Source organism: Euprymna scolopes, chromosome 21, assembly GCF_053919585.1.
Source record: "Euprymna scolopes isolate OS-2025 chromosome 21, ASM5391958v1, whole genome shotgun sequence".
In the NCBI taxonomy this organism is placed as follows: domain Eukaryota; kingdom Metazoa; phylum Mollusca; class Cephalopoda; order Sepiida; family Sepiolidae; genus Euprymna; species Euprymna scolopes.
Window position 1 is genome coordinate 49,662,841 of NC_136502.1, and position 21,718 is coordinate 49,684,558.

Below are 21,718 nucleotides of genomic sequence, written 5' to 3' on the forward strand. Positions count from 1 at the left end.
TATTTGATGGTCATTTCATATGTCGAAATACATGTTATATATATATATAAAATAAAAATTACAATTAAATTTACCAAACTGATCCAAGATGGTAAAATTAAAGTATATTATAAATATTAAAGAATTAATATTTATAAAATTATCCCAGCCAGATATAAAAGCTCGATAAAACCAAATAGGAAATAGAGCTTATAATATGAGCAAACAGTTAATAAAATATGTTAAAAAAACACTTTGAAATGAGTTAAAAACATATTTAATCTGAAAAGGAAACACTAGATAAATGAATAGTCCTTAATCCGCAGAGTTTCGAAGAAATACTTTCCTTCTCATCAGAGGGTAGGAATTAGAAAAATGCAGGATCGGATTTTGCATGCATATATATATATATATATATATATATATATATATATATATATATATATATATATATATATACTTAGTAAATGAAAAAGCAAAATCGAAAATTATATATGCATCAACGTTTCGTCTTTATTTTAAAACTTTTTAAAGATGACTGCTTTAAAGTAAAATATAGAATTCAATATTTTATTGATGCTGCAAATCCACTGATGCTGCTGGCTGCTAACAATCAACTTTATATGTGACACATGGACGTAGGTATAGACATAAACAATCTTGCATGAGAGGCAATTGCTTTTATGTGAGATGCATAACTTGTTGCATTTTGGTCTCTCTGTAAACGTTTTTCTGTTTAGGGAAACATTCATTTGTCCATTTCAAATTAATCTTAATAAATCTGCAAACAGATTCAAATTAAAAATACATTTTTTGAATTTCATGTAATATATGCTTTGTCAAATCCTTGAACTTGTAATGACCTTACCTACTTATTTTTAAGTTGATTAAGTCCTTTCAAGTTTTTTCTTGCCCAAGTGATTTATGTTCTTGTATCGATAATGTTAGCAAAAAAAAAAAAAAAAGTCTCTGGTATTTTCATATATTAGTTCTATTCGATTGGATTATAACAATAAACATAATTTGTCTCTCTAAGCCAACATTATTGTTTATAGTTTGTATTTGTAAATCAGGAGAGATATTGCAGTATAACAGGGTTGGTCTCATCGCCCTGTGTCTTAGCAGCACAAGAAAGGCTCCAATGCAAAAACATGAAGGAAGGATGCCAGTGAAGAGCCCTAACATACCAACCAAAAAACAACAAACTATCCCAACTGCATTCCGTTTACCTGCACCACTGTCATTGACTGGCGATAGAGGATGGAGATCAATTTGCAGAAATTAAAATTAAAACTGGTGGTCTCTACAACAGATTTGTAGAGATGAGACAATGCAATGGAGTTCCATTCTATATTAATAAACAACTTTATTTATCATTTTCGTTAGTAGCTTTAGTGGAAAAGAGAAACGGGTTAATAGGTTGAAGTGTTTTTGAGTAAAGATAGATTCAACATATTGCTGGAGTGTTGAGGAGAAAACAGTTCAGTCCACACATGTTTATAGATAGTAGTTGCTGGGACAAAAGAAGCCAATTAAAGGAGAAAGAAAGGGCAAAGTCTTCTGTGCATTTATGTATTGTTGTGGGAGCATGCATCCGATAGTAGAGACAGGACAAAGTGTGTGTGCGTGCGTGCATGCGTGTGTGTGTGTGTGTGTGTGTGTGTGTGTGTGTGTGTGTGTGTGTGTGTGTGTGTTGGTGTATCGATGAAAGCAGTTCTTTAGCATGATAAAGAATGTTCGTTTGGGTACCACACGTGGAAATAAATGGTAATTAGAAGAGAGCCATTTTTAGCTTGTTGTACTCACATTCAGCCGGGGGCCAAAGCCCACTGGCAATGTCTGGTGCTGGGCAGCGCAGCGAGAAAGAGGAAGAGGGTTTAAAATTTCGCCTTTTATAGACTCGGTCACGTGATTGGACAAACCAGGGAGAAAATAGATTTCAAATCTCGAACCACAAGAATTAGCTGCTGCCTGTGATTGTAAGTAGTTTCGGCTGCTACAAATTCCAGGAAACAATAGCTGATCAGAAAGTTTTGGACTGATCTAAATTGATCAGCGCAGCTTTAGTGCTGTGTTTTCATCTCTCTATAATCATGCGAATTAGTTGCACGTTGCTCTGAACCAGTGTTCCCTTCACCACAGAGTTCTGACCAGATTCAACCTAGTCAGCAACAACAAACGGTTCACAAAAAATCTTGCCACAATTTTCTACTCCATGCTCAGCAGAGTTAATGACTTAAAGCATTAAAACCCCTACATGTCCTGTTTCTTCTTTTCCTTTTCTTCATGACTTGGGCAGGAATTAATCCTTGCTCAAACCAGTAATTGAACACATCCGTCAGAAAAGGAGCAAACATGTTTGAGAGCCTCAAAAACACTTTGTAGGGAAAAGCATTGAGTTCAGGCAATTTGTCCAAGCTGGCCTCAATGTAACCAAGGCCTTGCACGCTTTAACTCTACCATCACAGTCATCCATTCGTGCTTCTTCCAGGGAGGACGAGACAGTTTTTTTTTTTTTTTTTTTTTTACAAAGGCATCACCACATTATCAAGGCCCAGAGGCCACTCAAGGATAAGGGTTAAAGAGTGTACAGTAGAAGTTGGTCAATATAGTAATCATTAGTAATGAAAATTTGGTAAATTTAATAACTTATATGGAACGGCTCATCAAGAACTTATTTACCTTAGACTTGAACACAACCATATTGTAGTCAGCCGAAACTTCTGGATGTGGAGTCTGGGCAGTTGTGTGAAGTGATCCATGAAATGTTTCTGGACCCCCCCCCCCCCGCATCGATATGAGGAACTATCCATTCAGGTTTTTCATCTTGCAAATCTAATGATCTGATCTACAAAGAAATACAACACTATGCTCTTTAGCGTCAACATTAGCTTCGTTAGACACTCTTTCTAATCTAGTCCTAACTATATAACCTTCATACCAGTGGAACATTTCAGATTCTCCTTGACGTGCTATGGTTAAAGACTCCCTCCCTGCCACTGCCCCGTGTATATCATATTCCAAAAATCAACCAAATTGACCAAGGAGTTTTATTTTTGGAATAAGAAAATCCTTTCTGGGAATTTGTAGGCATTACAACAAAAATCTCACAAGTTTGAATTATTGTTGAGTTATCTCCTGTGGTTTTGTGAGATGTTTTTTTAAATGACATGCAAGAAAGTTACCCCCTCGGTTGCTCATAAAATTTGATTTTCTTATAAAAAAAAAATGAAACGCTTTGATTAGTTTATATGATTTTTAGAATATGATATTTTCGTTTCATCACAGATACATACAGATTACAGGATGAATTCTGGACAAGAACCTTTTATTTTATTTACGATACTGATAATTGAAAGAATTCAATTATTTTTACGGAAAAGCATTATCTTATGGCATACTTAGTGAGACTTATTGCCTTCCTTCACACGCGTGCACGTGCACACACACACACACACACACACACACACACATACTACTACAACAACAACAACAACTACTACTACTACTACTACTATTATTATTAAAAAAATAATAATAAATAAATAAATAAATAAAAATAAATTAATTCATTCATTAAAAAATCATATCTGCCATTGCGACAAAAATGTGTGCTTTTTTGTGCGTTCGTTTCAAGACCCTGCCGTATAACGGTTGGCCATCGCGCCGCAGCCGCGTCCACTAATTCCTCAAGGCTAAACAACGTGCGTCATATTTTTAACCGAGTTTGTTACCACGGTTTTTTTTAATTTAACTTTATCCATCGATATTTCTGATCTTTCAATAACAAAATACTTCGGACAGTGAAAATGAGACCACACAAAAAGAAAAGAACACACGGTGATCGAAACAAGGCGAGAAAAAATGCGTCAAAACAACGCTGGAAGAAAGGACACAGCTGCAGCAGCAATCCGAAATATAATGAACACAGACAGAAAGTCGGCATGGGTTTCACTACAAATTCCGGTAGAAATCTTTTCTTTTTATTTATTTATTTTTTTTAATTCTTTCCCAATAATATTATTTTCTATGATGCAATAATCAGATCTAGGTAAGGATTACTATTAGTGACATAAGTAAATTTATAGGAAATACCCTTGCGAAATTAGACAAAAACAATTTTGGCTTGCCTATTCGTTTGTTAACTGCGTAAAAAAAAAAAGTTTAAGATTTAATTATAAGTCTATAAGTATTTAAAATTACCGTAAATATCGGTTATGAACAGTGACCATGACCAGCCACTAGCCAGCTTTGTTTTCGTTATGGATTTTCTAAAATTACTTTCAAGTAATTTTTTACTCGATAAATTTTCATTTTTGGATATATTACCATTTTCGACATAACAATTAAGTATGTGATATTGTTTTTGCTTAAAACGACATTTTTTTTTTTTTTAAATCGATCCGTCGATTCGATCTGAACAAGCACCATTTCCTCTGATTAAAACGGCTACTTTACTCGCTACCGATTTTTTTTACCACGTGTCTTTTTTTTCCCCCCACGTTTCCGAACGTCTTACTAGCGAATTTCGCTATTTTTTTTGCAAGTAAACTTGAAAGCATTCAAATTAAAAGAAGACATCTGAACAGATACTACACTGTGATTTAGTTTATTGTTAAAAAAAAAATACAATTAATGTTAAACAAAAAAATGAAAAAATTACAAACAAGAAACTTAGGCATGAGCCCTTAAGAAATTTGGGGGAGAGGGGATGGGTACAGTGTCTTTCTAATTGGTCTATTAAACTTTGAAGATTACTTTTGGCTGGGACCATTCACCATAATACCGCATTCACACCGTGGAGTTAAATCCACTTAAAGTATTCTAAGCGTTTTGTGAAAAATATTTACATGTGTGCGTGCGTGTGTATATATATAATTTTTTTTTCTTTCTTTTTTTTTTTTTGTAATCATTGAAAAATGCAAAATGAGAAAAAAGTCATGGAATTTAATGGTGTAAAAAGTTCGTGGTAGGGAGTGGGGAAGAACTAAGAAAAAAAAAACCCAAAAGAAAAGACTAAACCAAATAAAATGCCTATTGTGGTGTGTTAATATGGTCCCTCCCGAACCTAATCTAAGTATTAGATCGCCCACTGTTTTCCGGGAACCGAAAACAAGAAAAACGGTCTCTAGTTGGGATTGGAGTGATTTACTAGAGGATGTGGAGAGAAAATGGGGGCTGGGTGGTGGAAGGTGATCTCCGAGTGAGGGAAGACCGGGGGGGGGGGACAAAAGAAAGCGATGGGTTGGACAATCTCGTAGGTTTTCTAGCACCAAAAAACAAAACAGGAACGGGATCTCATTTGTACCACCAGCCAAGAGTCTTTTTAAGGGCTATGCTATTTTATGGGATGGGTTCCGAAGTACCCAGGACTTCGTGTGCCATGCTACGGTAGCTACGCAAATTCATTCAAACCTGGCTCCTCGACGAATAAACTAGTGTTATGCAACAACCTCTTATTAAAATCCACTTGAGCCAACCTTTTCCAATTGCATCTGATTTTCACTTGAAGCAAATGTTTAAAGTAAACGATCAGATCACAATCTGGAACAGATTTCCCCTCGTAAATCTTTTTGAGGCGGGTGATCCATGTCACCATTTGCGCTACTGCTAGGATAGCCAGAAAAACCATTCTTTTCTCCCCAGACAGTGGGGGATCGATGGTGTCTGACGTATGTGGCATTAAGGAAAAGCGGGCGCTCGGCATCGATTCAAGGCGTTACCTCTTTGACATATTCCATGAGTCCCTGAAGTTGGCTACAAGAGTAAAAAGCGTGCTGGGCCATTTCAATGTCATAGTCATTGCAACAGACTCCAGGAAATAATGATTTTGTCTTCTTTGTGAAGTTTGGCAAAGAGGGGTAGTGCGTTCTGGACCAGTCACCAGGTAAGGGAAAACTCTGAATTAATCAGAAAATCCCGTCACAGTGCTCAATTCCACTGTGAGCGGATCTCCTCCTCCGGCCATCCCAGCTACTTCCAAAAGGGATCCGAAGCAGTACCCACCACTACTGCCCGATAAAGTTTCTTTCTAGGCTGTGAGAGGACACTGGTCCCTGGCACAGATCTAAGCACGGTTTGGCATTTGGCAAAGAACTTTGATTCCCCAGTAAACTTTCTCATCCCAAAGAAAGAGGAACACTCATCATTATGGTCGGCTTGGTATACAGTTTAAAAATAAAATGTTGGAAACTTTATAGTGATTTAAATTTTTGATCTTGTACCAAATTGTGTTTCTGTCATCATTGAAACCTGATTATTTATTTTTAAAAGCAAAACCTAACTTGATCTCTATTTTGCTATGAATCCTATTTAGAAGATTCAATGTGTTAGCTGTTGAAATTAATCTTATATGAACAAAGTTGTGCTGTGTCATTTATGTTTTTTTTTTTTTTTTTTTTTTTTTTTTTTGAGACGTAATTGTATTTTCCCAATGTTTAAGCTGACTTGATTTATTGTTCCTATTTATTAGCCTCCCCATGAGGGCACAGGTAGAAACAAGGTTGGCTTTTAATGTAGGGAAAATCTAGCTTCCAAAAAAGGGGCACTCTGGATTGGAATAAAAAATTATTTCATTCTAGAAGGACTTCTCTTTCATTGCCTGAGGACAGAATAGACTAAGTGTAGCATCAGAACAGATACTATGCTTTGTTCTTAGCCAAAATGTCAAGGAAAGCACAAGATGATCCTCATTCGGATTTTTCAATTCTTCCAAGCCCGGATTTTTAGTTATACGCTAAAAAACTTTGTTTCACACACATGTGAATATCCTGTCTTTCGACACGGCCAATATTTACTGATGCATGCAGTGTTTTTGCCACATCTGGGCTGGTGCATCTACGACCCGACTCTCGTTCCTAGATAGGGTTTAAAAAAAGTCGCTAACCTAATAGGTCCTGCACCATCAACCAAACTCCAACTGAATATGACAACTCTGTGCATGTTTTACAAGTATTTTAATGGAAAGTGCATCGACAAACTCAAAGCACTAGTACCCCCTCGACATAAATACACCGACAAGCAGCAAATCTTACTCCTACACTTTAAAAATCCCTAAATGCTGTAAAACCTTCTATTCAAATAGCTTCTTCCCTTAAACTGCTAGACTTTGGAATTCTCTCCCGGGTCCCTACTTCCCCAACTGAAGTTCAATTGTAATGTGAACAAACATCTTGCTGCCCAACTCCCTAGATAGTATCTCTGTAAACTTGATCCCAAATAGTAGCCCTTACAACTTGATGGCCCTATGTCTTGTTTGGAGTGAAATCTATATATCTAGTCTAGTATCTAGTATATAAAGTGCAAAATGTGTGTTTGTATGTCTCGCAAAAACTTTCGACAGAGGCAATGGAACCGAACCAAACCGGTATCGTTTTAAACTTCAAATCTTCGGACGACATATATTGAAAAATTGTCCCAAAACATTAATTCCTTCACCTTCAACTCAGCTATTTTGTACAAGGAGGGATCAATTCTTGCGTTGCCGTTTTAGCAAGTCTTCAGTCACGCCATGGAGGCATCAACTAGGACGTCAGGGTTTTCTTTTTTTTTTTTTTTTTTTTTTGTCCTTGTTTGCATTACGGGTTTGAACCTGCCTGTCTGCTACCACTTTTTTTTTTTTTTTTTTTTTTGACACCTCTGCCTACTGTTGTTTTGATTTTATACCCCCCCCCCCATGGTTCCTTACTACACCACCTAAACACCTGGGCAACGCTCTGGGCACCTTTTGTCAGCCACATCCGATCAGATCAATACCACTACAATCTAAAGGAACAATGCCTCGGATAAATAATATGTGAAAATTAGGAAATAAAATTAATTCTGCGGTGGTCAATTGGACCATTTCTTGCAAGGGGGGGGCACTTTTTACGTCTCGATTTTTGCAAGTCACACTCATGGAGCAAACTGAAAATATGTTTAAAAATGTTATTTTGTAGCGTTATGACGTCATAAGTCGTTGATGTGAACTTTTTTTCCATTTTCCTTTTCGCATTTCAGTTTCAAACCCAGCTTCTACGGCTCTTTTTTTTTTTCTTTTTTTTTCTTTTTTCTTTTTTTTGTGGTCACATGGGCACGTGCTGCTATTTTGATTGAAAGAAAAGTTGTTTTGATTCATTTATTTATTTATTTTTTTTGGGGGGGGGTCTAAAGAATAGTTACTTCTCTTAGTATCCCTTCTACCAAAATATTTGGTGGGGAGGTTGTTGTCCTTTTTTTGGGCGATTCCGTTCTTTGAAATAAAAGTGCTCAATATCCTTAGTATAATAGTTGTGTCTAAACCGAACTTCATATCCACCCGGGCAATGCTGGGTATCCATGCTAGTAACAGTAATAAAAGAAAAAATTGTCACACATGACAACAAATTTTCAAGAAACTTAGAATAATTATAATATGGTGGCAAATTGTGCCATGAAAATAAATTCATCAATTTTTATCCAATTTATTTGCTGATCAATTATTCTCTCATTCACAAAACCGTTTTTTTTTTTTTAACTGAGGATATCTAAATAATAATAATTAGGCGGTTTAATAAAGAATTTTATTGTGATGCATTTTGTAAATTTTTACCTAGTTTTCACCTTAGCATTTTTCTTTAAAATGACTACCTCTTAAGGTTTTTGGGTATGTTGAAAACGAATATCGCATTTAAATTTTCCGCAAATAAGTAGCTTTCCGGATATTAAGCAATGTCATTTCTTATGTTATTGCTGGTGGCCATCTTGGTACGCGTGTTTGCGCATAGTTTCTCATAGTTGCGTGCTCCAAGATGGCCACCAGCGATAACATAAGAAATGACATTGCTTAATATCCGGAAAACTACTTATTTGCAGAAAATTTAAATGCGATATTCGTTTTCAGCATACCCTAAAACCTTTAAAAGTAATCATTTTAAATGTTAAGGTGGAAACAAGGTAAAAAATTACCGTTTTATTTCTTTGTTTACATAGTTGAATTTTCAGTAAAACAACAGAATAGAAATGACAAAAATTACCATCAACTGGTGAATATATAGTTGTTGCTTATCAGGATTCCTGGTATTCTAGTATTGTGGAAGCTACATTCGAGGATTCATGCAGAGTACGATTTATGGTTGCATCTCAGAAAATAGGGGTATATTTTGGGCCAGATAGAGAGGATTTACAAAATTGAAAATTAGACTGGCCTCAAAATGCATAAGTTCTGGTCAACTATGGGAATTTCCTTTTTTTTATAGAATTCCAAAATCTATATGAAGAATTTTCTTCAATTTATTTCTGAGATTAATTCATATCTACTCAATTTTTTCTTTTCTTTGAGGAGAGTAGTAAATACCGGCCATGAATGCTCTTTAGGCATTCAATGGCTACACCCCAGATTAAGCTCTCCTTTGGTGGGGAGGCAGGTAACCACCTACTCTCAATAAGGCTATATTTAAATACCACTATAATACTTAGTTTTGTTCATGAATAGACACCCACTGTATGATACCATGCGTTGGTTTAAAAAAAATTGAAATTTGTACATCTTGATTTATAATTCATGGCTTATGGTAAAGAGATACATCAGATTTGACTGCATAATCAGAAAGAGCACAATTTTACATAAGACTACCAAGTTTCATGAGAATAGCTTGAAAAATAAATAAATGGTGGCGAAATTACCGAATTACGAAATGTTGATGTCCGTAATTTAGCCCACTTTTTCTAAAGAAAAATGTCCATGGAAAAGCCTAAATTTTGACACTTAAAATTCTCATAACTTTTGAACAACTAATGATATTTGCATAATTCAAACGGTTTTAAGCATCTTTTCATGCAGGTTGATAAAATATAGCTCTTTTCATGCAGGTTGATAAAATAACAATTATCTAAAAAGAAAAAAAAATCAACATGTAATGCTACTTTAAGTATGTGAGCGATCAAGTTTAAACTTTTGTAATCATCTCTATTAACAGCTTCCCTTTTACTCTTGAAAAACCGAAGTTTCAGAGTTTTTGAGATGAGGATTAATTAATTATTTGGATTATTTAGACTACTTTTCTCATCTTGAGTTTTATTCATGCACTAGCCTAGGTGCCCGGGTGTTTGGAGGTGTAAAAAAAAAAAAAAAAGTGGTAGTAGACAGGCAGGCTTGAATCCGTGGCGCGAAGGCGGAAAAGAAAGTGAAAGAAAACCTGACATCTTATCATTACGCCATGATGTGGCCGGAAGTGTAAAGCGTTCAAATTAAACGTAGCTAATCGAAAAAAGCTGACTTGCAGAAATGGCGTTGCTTTTAAACCTCCCACGAAAGTTGTTTTCAATGAGGGGGGGGGTGCAGCTCCGCCCAAAAAAGTGGGCACCCTAGCAGTATCCAAATAAATAGTAATTGTCTCATTATGAAGGGTTTCCCTTACATTGATCAAGAACCAATTCCAGAACAAATACTACCCGGGCGAAGGCCAGGCGCTGGCGGTTGCATTCAAATAGTTTTGTTTTATTTATACGAAAAAGGCAAACAGCCAACACGCCGGGAATTTTTTTAAAACTCAATAAAAAAAAAAGCTAGAGACAATATCCGTTTGCGAATCTGAAATATTACGATCTGGGAAGTATAAAAAACTTCTCCCGGAATGTAACTGACGTGACAATTCCAACGTGAGAACCTTGATGCAAAAAAACTTTTTGTGAACATACAGACACGCATGGCCATTTTGCCTTTTTTTATATTAGATTTCAGACGATTTAATCGCTGACCTTCTTCAGGTGTATCTTGTCAAACTGGAGGTGGGAGTGGAATGGGTTACTAATTTTCAAAGAACTTTGAATGGTCATAATTCTTTTGTCGCAAATTGTGCTATGAAAATAAACTTATCGCTTTTTGTGTATTGCAAAAACCTATACAAACACATAAAAAATTTGTAGATATAATGAGAATAAAATTTCGATTTCGTACGAAGGGGAAAAGATTAGTTCTTTCCGTTTTCTTATTGAAGTCATTGCATGTAAAGCCATGTTTGTAAAAAATTATGACCATTCAAAGTTCTTTGAAAATTAGGAACCCATTCCACCCCCACCCCCAGTTTGTACTTTGACTTTCAACAAACATCGCCAACTATTCGTTTTCATCTTAAGATATTTTTTTTCTATTTAAATTTAAACTTTGAAACCCTTAGCTTCAATTACAATTTGTGTCATTATTTGTCTGACTCTCTTTACTGCTCTTCTTCGTATAGTTTTAAATGTTGAGAGAAGGTCAGCTCCCCTAAAACTCAAGAAAGGGGCGGAGCAGCACACTTTTAAAAATTAACCTGTAAAGTTTTGTTGGTTGCTCTCTCACAAATAAGAGCACTCTGATTTTTTTTCTATTCTCGTTTAGTCATCATCACAGCATGAACACTAACAGATGCTACATCTTGATCATCATCAAAAGAGTAGGAAACTTGTAGTATGCATTCATTTTAATAAAGTTCTATTCATAACGTGAAAATAATTTAAATTTCTCAACATTTTTTTTTACTTCCTATTTTGGTAAATTAAAAAAAATATATATATTTTCATTACTTACTACCTAGCTCTAGGTCCTGGATATGACCTAAAACTATATCCGATGGTGAGGACCCACCTTGCAGGCTTTGGGGAGTGTGGAGCCACCCTTTAATTGCCATTGCTCCCAGGTCCACTCTGACCCCTGGTAGTATCTGTTAGGGTCCCAACTATGGGTTAAATAGAATCTGACGTAAAAAAAAAAATACTCCATTAAAAATCGTTCCTCAAAATAACTAGATTCGGCATTAAATAACCTGAAAAAGGTTGATATGTCGTAAAACAATCAACCAACCAACCTAGCTCTATGCATGCATTGAGCACTTTTGAAGCAAATGCTGAAAATTGATACATGAAATATATCTATACCTACAGACATTAATGTTTCATACTTTTGCAAAAAACTTTACATAAGACAACAAATTTACAGGGAACTTGGAATGGTCATAATATGGTGGCAAATTGTGCTATGAAAATAAATTCATCAATTTTTATCCGATTTATTTCCTGGCCAGTTATTCTGTCATTCACTTTCAAGGCATGAGCCATCAACTTTAAACTTTTGTAATTACTGCTATATTAACGGCTTTCCTTTTACCCTTGAAAAACTGAAGTTTCAGAATTTTTAAGATGAGGATTGATTAATGCATATTATTTGGATTATTTTCAATGTGATTTTCACAACGTTTCGGTCGATATAACCTCCGACCTTCTTGAGGTGTATCTTGTCGAACTCAGGAATTTAGACTGAATTTTGAGTAAAACCCTTTATTTACTTCACAGGGGCAGCACGTTCTTGTTCCATCAGTCATGACTGGATAGAGGTCCTAAGTAATTTGTAATTGTATTTTTTTCTAGCAGAACAAGAGCATGCTATCCCCGTGAAGTAAATAAAGTGTTCCCCTCAAAATTCCGTCCAAATTCGCGAATTCGACAGAAAAATTTGCGAGTTCGACAAGGTACACCTGAAGAAAGTCAGAGGTTACATTAACCAAAACGTTGTGAAAATGACACTCAAGATGAGAACAATAGTCCGATGAATCCAAAGAATACAAATAATCAATCCTCATCTCAAAAAGTTAGAAACAAATTGTTTTAAAAAAAACGCTTTTAGATGCAAATATAAAAAGAAATTTCTTCTTTTTTTTTTTTTTTTTTTTTTTTTTTTTTTTTTTCCCCCCAATTAGGATTTTAAATTTAAAATTAGAAAAAAAGAAAAGAAAATTCTTTTTATTTGCATCTAAAAGCGTGTTTTTAAAACCGTTTGTTTATTCTATATTTTTATTTTTCAAGATGCTTCTAATGACCGGCAGACTTTTAACTTCATATTTGTTGAATGTGTGCCTTTATGGCTTAATAAATGAAAAAACTAACGAGTCCTATGTGCATTAACCAGCCAGCGCACCCTCGATAACACCACATAAGGAGGACTTTTTACTTCCGAGGAAAAAAAAAAAGACCAACAAAACTTAAGAACTCTTTCTCTGACAAGGGGTTTTAAATCTGAAATTAATTAGAAAAAAATAAAATAAAATTCTTTTTTATTTGCATCTAAAAGCATATTTTGAAACAGTTTTTCTATATTTTTCACTTTTAAAGATGCTTCCAATGGCCATCACACTTCCAACTTGAAAAAAATATTTTCATTATTTATGACCTAGCTCTATGTATGCATTGAGCACTGTTGAAATATATACTGAGAATTGATGCATAGAATATTATAGCTCTGAAGTGTTGAGATTAAAGTTTTTAATTGCCGAACACCGTTTCGTGCACAAAAAAAAATCTGTCGTTCTTTTCTCCCTCTGACACGCAAGTTAACCGTACAAAAACAAAAATGACTGTTGTTTTTTTTCCCCCTCTGACACGCGAAGTACGTACAAAATGACTCTGAGTGAGCAAAAAAATTTTCTTTCCAATCAAAGAAATATTGGATTTTTATATGCTCAAATTTGACATGTACAAATTAAAACGTCATCAAATTTGAGCATATATCGCCTTTTCATGTCCTATCAGTCAGGTTTTGAGTTTTGAGCATCGCACATGCCACTTTGGCCACTTATTTCTGTGACTGTTGTCACAAGCTCCTTATAACATTGTATGTGTCTACATGAAATGTATTATTTTTATACCTACCTACCTACCTGCTACTGGTCGGGAAATTCGAACTTAGCTACAAAGCCATTTTTGACTTGATTTACTAGGAATGTTACTTCTTGGGCCACAATCCACTGCCACGAGAATAAGTGCCAAATACAGGCACAATGTTAAGACTGTCAGTAGTGATCAAACAACTGAAAATCATGATCTCACACAAAGCCTGCCGACACCTTTATTTCCCAGAGAGTGCTCAACTTTTAAGAATTTAATTCTTAAAGAGGCTAAATAATATATTTAGTATATAGAAAAGTGAATAAATATGAGAACAGACTTTTTTTTTTTTACGTAAAGGTCACCACTTATCAACGCTCGGAGGCCACTCGAGGATAAGGGTTAAGGAGTGTGCGGTAGTCAATGGGATAATATAGTAATCTTTAGTAGAAGAAATTTGGTAAATTGGATTACTTAAAGGGACAGACAGTTCATCAAGAATTTGTTTGCATTAGACTTAAAGACAGCAAAATTGTGATCAGCTGGAAAGCAGGCAAACAAAAGAGTTCCACAGGCATGCAGTTTTAAGAAAGAAGCTTTGTTCATGGAATCTACGTTTTGGTTTAGGCACAGATAAAGAGTGGGGCGAATTATTGATGGTGGTTTCAGCTAGGGGAGTGCTTTTCGTAAAAGTTTGGCGAATGGGGACCAAAGATTGGAGCTCAGACGAGGACTTGCCATGAAAACCATGATAAAGCAGAGTCAGGCTCGCAGCGTCTCTTCTGTGGGAAACAGGTTGCAGGAAAGAGAAAAGGGTATCCCCTACTAAGCTACGAAGTCTATTTTGAACTCTGTCAAGGCAGGATAAGCTGCTTCTAGCAGCACCTGCCCAGGTGTAGCAACAGTACTCCATTCTTGAACATACTTGGCTTTTATATAGAGAATTGCATCAGCAGTCTCATAGAAATAAAAACACAAACACTGATATTTTAGTTGATTACGACAACCTTTGCCTTTGGGATTGAAAAGAAAATGTATCATATACATTGGTACGTTGAGGGCTAGGATAAGTCCAGACAAACAAGATGGGTTCCATAAAAATTTTATCAAAATATTACCTTCCCCTGCAAAAAATCCCCAAAAAGATTTTGCTATTAATCAACACTGTTTGTTAAATCTTTTTCCCATCTCCAAATAAAAAAAATTAAATTTTACTATTTTTAGGCAATTACTTGGGAACATCCTAAATATTTGGTGGAATTTTAATTAAGGATAAGTTTTGCACATAAATTGGATGCAAAATGTCCCCCGCCCCCATTTAAGACATTATAGTGTTTTGAGACAGTTAACAATTTTTTTTGCTATGGGAGATAAATTGTATGCATTTTGTTGTAGACAAGTATTTTTTTTAGGTAATTGTACATAGTTTTAAAATGATGTTGTTTGATAGTTGTCAGATGAATTTAGGATTAGGTGTAGGGTTAATAATTTTTTTTTTTTTTAGTGGTTGGACTTGCCATTCATACTTGGAGTTAGTGATAGTTAAGAAAAGATACTTTTTGGGTCAGATTACTGTTTGAATCTACAGTAAGTGGTAAGGTAGTTTTTTTCTTTTTTGTACTGAATTTTTAGTATGAATCCTCTATTTTCACCCCCTCAATAAAAACACATTTATCTTCCCTACCAAAAATTATTTTTTATTTATTTTTTTTTGCTAACTGCCCTAAAATGCTAGAATAGCCTGGAAGTTGGAGATCATTTTATGCTAAATTAGCAGGCCTCCCAATGTTGCTTGGTCGTAAAATACGCGCAAATATTATATTTTAATTAATGCATAATTCTTATTTATTATAAACAGAAATACCGTAGATATTAAATGTAATGTTAAATTCCTTAAAAACAATGAAGTAAAAAAACGGAAAGAAACTGAGACGTGCGTGCAAGTATTATTTTTTCTGAACAGTTCACTTCTTGTAAATAAAAAAATACACGAGCTGAGATCAAAACCAAAACATATAGACAGTGAGTCAAGTATGATAACCATTAGGCCAGCTTGACATGATCTTTAGAAAGTGTTTTTAAACCTACTTATTCTTAACATAAGTAATTTGTCATGTGAACGATTCATGCATGCACATTCATGAAATGATTGACTCCTGTGTAAAAATAAATAAATTAAATAAATAAATGTTTGACCCCCCCCCACACACACATGTACCAAATTTTCAAGTTTGACTCCTTAGCAGCCCATTTTTCTGCATGTCTGAATATCTTATTTATCAAATTTCAAGTCTGTAGATCAGAAATTCATTGAGTGTAAGGGTTGAGAATTGTATTCGCGCACACACACACACACACACACACACATTCTCACTTTTATAGATTTTATGGACGACGTAGGTGGCATGACTTCCGAAATTGAAAAGTTTTTCTTGATTTTCACTTTTTTTTGCCATTAACCATTCACATCCATGTATATTATTTAATAGTGTTGGCACAATTCTAATATTTTTCCTGATTCCGATTTAATTACCAATTGTGCTCTAAGTTCCTGATTCTGATTCTCCAAACATTTAGCTATGAAGTTGTTTTTTTGAATACCATGAAAATCCATTGTAATATGTGCATACAATTTTACAAATGTAAAAATACACCCACAGGAAGGGGTGTATTTTTACATTTGTAAAAATACCTGTAGGAAGGAGTGCATCATAGATTTTAGTTTGACTAGTAGTTTAAAAATGAATGTTTATCGTTAGTAAAAGCAATAATAAAAAAATCAAGTTTTAAACAAAACACTAAACAAGAATTGTTTTTGGTATTGGAAAATAGGCACAATTTTATTTATTTTTTTTTTTCCAAGTACGCCAAGAAGTTCCAATTTAACCAATTCCGATTACTTGTCCTAAATATAGTTTAACAGATGTTGGTGGAAGAAGATGGAAAGCTCTCTATAATTCTGCATCATTCTTTTTTTTTTATTTTCATGCAGGTAAAAGCACGCTGACAGCAGCTGCGCTTTCCAAACTCGACGCTAACAATGAGATGTCCATGGAAGGAGTTGAGATCGATGTGGCCAGCATTGGGGGCAAAACGTTTCGAACGTTTGCGACGAATTTCACAGATTGTACGAATGTCGCATTTAACCAGATTCATCGTCTATGGACATCCAACTCCGCCTTACACAAAGAGGTAAGAAGCAGCATCTTTTCTTCTATGTATGTCAACATCCAGGGAGTTAATAATAATAATGGTGATGATGGTGGTGGGGGTGGCGACGGGGGAGGAGGAGGAGGAACGGGGTGGCCAGCACAGCAGGCTGATATCTACGACATGTCTGATAGTGACGAGAGTATTTCAAATGGTGATGATGATGATGACGACGATGAGGATGATGATGATGATGACGACGACGATGATGATGAAGAGACTGATGATGATGATATGGAAGATGAAGAAGAGACTGATGATGACATGGAAGATGATGAGGGTGAAGATAATAATTTTAACAGCAGTGCTGCCGAGAGTGATGATTTCTTGGCCAGCAGCACGGAGAGTTATTCAGATGATGTTGTTAGCGATGACAGTTTATCTGACGACTTTTTCTTTAACAATTATACAGCAGGTGACAGTTTTCATCACATGATATCCCCTCAAATCAACAATAGCAATCAAAATATTCTAAATTCCACAGACTTATTACCCAGCCAGTCTGAAAAGGTTGTGTCCGACTTTAATTTTCCGAAAGAAAATTCCACCATCCCAATTATTCCTCCCTTCATCCATCATTGTGATCGAACACTCTTACATTTGTCACCTGAAAGAGACAAATCAAAGAACTCTGTTATTTGTCGACCTGAAACAATTGCTCCTGTATTACATTTTTGGGGTTTTAATCGGATTTACGGATATTCCTACACGTCAACAGACAGTTCTGCTCAGCTGTTTTCCAATCATCAACACAGAAATACCACTCATCATTGGACATGTGATCATACTCCTTTCAAAGGCAAACAATTACGGTTCAGTCGAAACAATGGACAGGCGAGTTATTTCCATGTAAGCATCACTTCTCTCTCTCACATGTCTATGTGTCGTTCGTTTTTTTTGTGTGTATCTGGAAAGAGGGGGTATCTCCCTTGCTGATTTTTTTTTTATTTTTACATCATTATTTAAAAATGTTTCGTATTAAGATTCTTCTGGGTTGGTTAAAATACATTGTAGCAAATAACACGGTGCAACAATAACAAATGAAAATTGGCAGTCAAAAGCAAAGATTTATTATTCTCTGCCTAAATATTATTTGGGTCTGACTTTGAAAATTTGACAAGATAACTTTGTGTTAGATATGAAATTTTTTTGTCTCTACAAAACACTGGTATTCTTTCAAAAGAAAAAAAAATGTTCCTTTCAAAATAAGTGCATACCAAAAAACCTGGTTGTCTCCAAACCAACATTGATTCGGCCATTGAGCTTAATCCAAGCATTCCAACTTAGGTTTTTATTTGAAGTAACATTTGTATTTATACAAATACACTATTCCAAGAAGGAGTCTCCAACCTAAGTACTATCAACCAAATTCCAACCCTTTGTCCCATTACTGCAATGTTGCATCCTTGTGCCTGTTTTACAAATATTTTAACGTAATGTTCTCTGACAAACTTATGTTACTTATGCCCCCTCGATGTAAATACATCCGACTAACCCAACAATCAGCAAAATCTTATCCCTTCACTGTAGAGATCATTAGGTGCTGGAAATACTTCTATTCTAATAGTTTCTTCCTTTGAACTGCTAGACTTTCGAATTTCCTCCTGTTTTCCTACTTTTCTGACTTTACTGACATGCAGAAGTTTAAGTGCAGGGCTTTTACATTGCAAGTGAAACAGTTGTATTGGCGATTAGAAATAATAAAACACTTATCTTTTTACAATTATGCTTACTTTTTTTTTCGCTAACAAAATTTCAAATGTTCTTACTGAGTGTACAATGTCTTTTCAAGCTTTATTTTTTAAAATACGATGAGCAAAGTAAAATTATTTAAACAATAAAAGGTTTAATCTTATATATAATAGAGGTGCATTTTTCTCCCTCTGGACGAAACTACCATAGGTTGACAACAACACATGGCATATAAAAATTATCTTATTTAACTATAGGACGCAATTACATACACATTAATACGTAATATTAAAATTTTACATTTAAAAAAAAATTTTTTTTTTTTACATGGAGTTCACCACTTATCAAGGCCCAATGGCCACTCAGGGATAAGGGTTATTGTGTGTACAGTAATCAAAGGGATAGTGTAGCAATAGTATTGGAGAATTGGTAAGGTGTCATTACTTGGGGGGGGGGTTCATCAGGAATTTGTTTGTGTTGGACTTGAAGACATCCAGGTTGAAGTCGGGAGGGAAACAGGCAAGCGGAACAGAGTTCCACAGGCGTGCAGTTCTAAGAAAGAAGCTTTGTTCATGGTATCTACGTTTTGATTTAGGCACAGATAGGGAGTGGGGAAAATTATTGACGGTGGTTTCAGCTAGTCGGGTGTTTTTTGAAAAAGATTGGCGAGGGGGGACCAGAGAATGGAGCTCCGACGAGCACCTGCCATGGAAATAACGATAGAACAATGACAGGCTCGCTACGTCTCTTCTGTGGGAAAGAGGTTGCAGGATAGAGAAAAGGGCATCCCCACCAAGCCACGGAGTCTATTTTGTACTCTGTCAAGGCAGGATAGGCTGTTTTTAGCAGCTCCCGCCCAGATGTGGCAGCAGTACTCCATCTTTGGACGTACTTGGCTGTTATATAGATAGAGAATTGTATCATTGTTATATAGATAGAGAATTGTATCATTAGTGAGATATCTTCTGGAGCGGTAGAAGGATCCCACCATTTTCCCAGTGACCTTGGCCACAGACTTGATGTATGTGTTCCATTTAAGATCAGGTATAAAGGTCAAACCCAGGATCTTATCAAAACCTGGGGCCTCCCTTAGACGAGAGCCATCCATTTCAATTGATGCCAGATGAGGATCAGAGCGTTTATGATGTAGAGCGCCATGTTCATTATCGTAACCTACAGAGGAAGTAGCTAGATTTCACACGCACTTACACAAGTCCTCTTACGACCCCATTCTACACTGTGTCCATTTATTCTATTTTTTACCTTCTTGGGTGTTCTCCGTCATAAAACAATATTTTTTTTTTTTTAAACTAGTGATGGGACAATTCCAATATTTTTCCCGATTCCAATACAGTTACCGATTCTGATTCCGATTCTTTATAAATCTCTAAATATTTTATTATATAGTTATATTTTTTTCTCCAATTACCATAAAAACACACATGTTAAATGTGCAAATATTTTTCTAAACATAAAAATATGCTTGTGGGGGATGATCTATCGATTTTAGCTTCACTGGTTGTTTAAAATCAACAAATATTTATTTATCAATATTACCAGCAATGGAAGATTTTGCTTTAAATAAAATCAAATAAAAAAGACAAAAGAATCATTTTGGCATCGGAAAATCGGTACCAATTTTTCCGATTCCGATGCCCTTGAATATTCCGATTTTTCAGATTCCAAATTATCAGCCCAACACTATTTTAAACAAAGACTGTTTAAAAACATCTGAAGAAATTTGAACGTTTATACCTTCAATTCTCAACATAAAATTTGGTGCATATTTAAAACTAGTGAAGAGGTGGGGCGCCCAGCTTTATCTGGGCGCAAAATATGCTTAAATATGATATTTTAATTTGTCCAGATTTCGTATATATTATTATAGAATCGTGATTTTAAAAGTAAAAAAAGTATTTAGGTACCATCAGCTAGAACCAAAACTAGCATTCAAAGCTGGTGACATTATCACTGTACCAACATGACATATAAACCAATTAAAAATTAAAAATTAACTAAGATGAATGGGCAAAATGTATAACGATTTTTTTTAATTTTGATCCATTTTTGACCACTTAAAAACCATCTTAACTGGCTAAAGACCCATAAAAGAACTGCCCATAAAAAATCCAATCATTTGCAGTTCCACTTTGCGACTTGTAGTTTCAGACGAGATAGTTTGAAAATATGAAGACAGACAGACAGACATATAGCCGTTTATGTTACATTACAATTTATTTAAAAAATGAAAAACAAAAATCTTAATGATGTATGCACACGTCATGGAACGAAGATGTCATATTCCAAAAATCACATGAGTTTGGCTAATAACTTTCCTCTTTGGCTAGTAAACGAAAATATATTAGTTGACAAAAGTCGACTAAAGATAAATTTGCCATAGAGCCCTGAAGTGTAATGTAAAACGACATCTGGCAGCTCAACTCCCTCTCTAGATATGATCCCAAATAGTAGTCCCTTTTATCCAATTTGCACTATGCCTTGTTTGAGGGTGAATAAGAGTAAAAAAAAAAAATAAAATAAACTGGTGTAAATATGCACACGTGTATGTCTCTCAGTGCGTCATCGTTATGCGTTTGTCTATTTTGTTTTGTTGCTAATCAAACAAAAATTCTTGTTTCTTTTCATTTTGTAAAACCTAAAAATGCATTTTGGTATGTAAATGAATTTTTTTGTTTTGTTTTTGTCTGATACTGCTTTGCATCGTATTTTGTTTCATTTTGGCTAAAGTTCTTGGCTGTTAAACGTTGTGGCATGATTTGATAAAATCCAAATTCAATGTGTATAGTGTTTTTTTTTTTTATTTTATTTTTTTTTTTTTTAAGCGCTCATCTGATGGTCCCCTCCCCCTTGCCAAACTTTCACGAAAAACACTCGTCTAGCCGAACCACTATCAACAATTTTCCACACTCTTTATCTGTGGCTAAACCTAAATGTAGATTTCATGAACAAAGGTTCTTTTTTAGAACTGCACGCCTGTGAAACTCTCTTCCGTTGGCCTGCTTTCCAACTGACTACAATCTGATTGTCTTCAAGTCCAACGTAAACAAGTTCTTGACGAACCGTCTCCCTAAGTAATCCAATTTACAAAATTCCCACTACTCATGTTTACTACACTATAATCACATTGACTAATGTATATCCATTAACCCTTATCCTCGAGTGACCTCTGCGCCTTGATAAGTGGTAATTCTTGTGTACAAAAAAAAAAATTATTCAAAAT

At 35.1% G+C, this 21,718-nt stretch overlaps 1 protein-coding gene across 2 annotated transcripts in view; it reads left to right on the plus strand.

Moving 5' to 3' along the window:
- Positions 1-3,631: 3,631 nt before the first annotated feature.
- LOC145242255 (RRP12-like protein) overlaps positions 3,632-21,718 on the plus strand; it is a 139,550-nt gene continuing 121,463 nt past the window's right edge. The window contains exons 1-2 of one of the 2 annotated variants that reach the window (XM_080105265.1): positions 3,632-3,945; positions 16,568-17,634. In XM_080105265.1, the coding sequence (XP_079961391.1) occupies positions 3,789-3,945; positions 16,568-17,634 (1,224 nt within the window). In that variant the 5' untranslated portion in view covers positions 3,632-3,788. The remainder of the gene's footprint in view (positions 3,946-16,567; positions 17,635-21,718) is intronic. The other variant, XM_080105266.1, reaches the window with a different exon arrangement.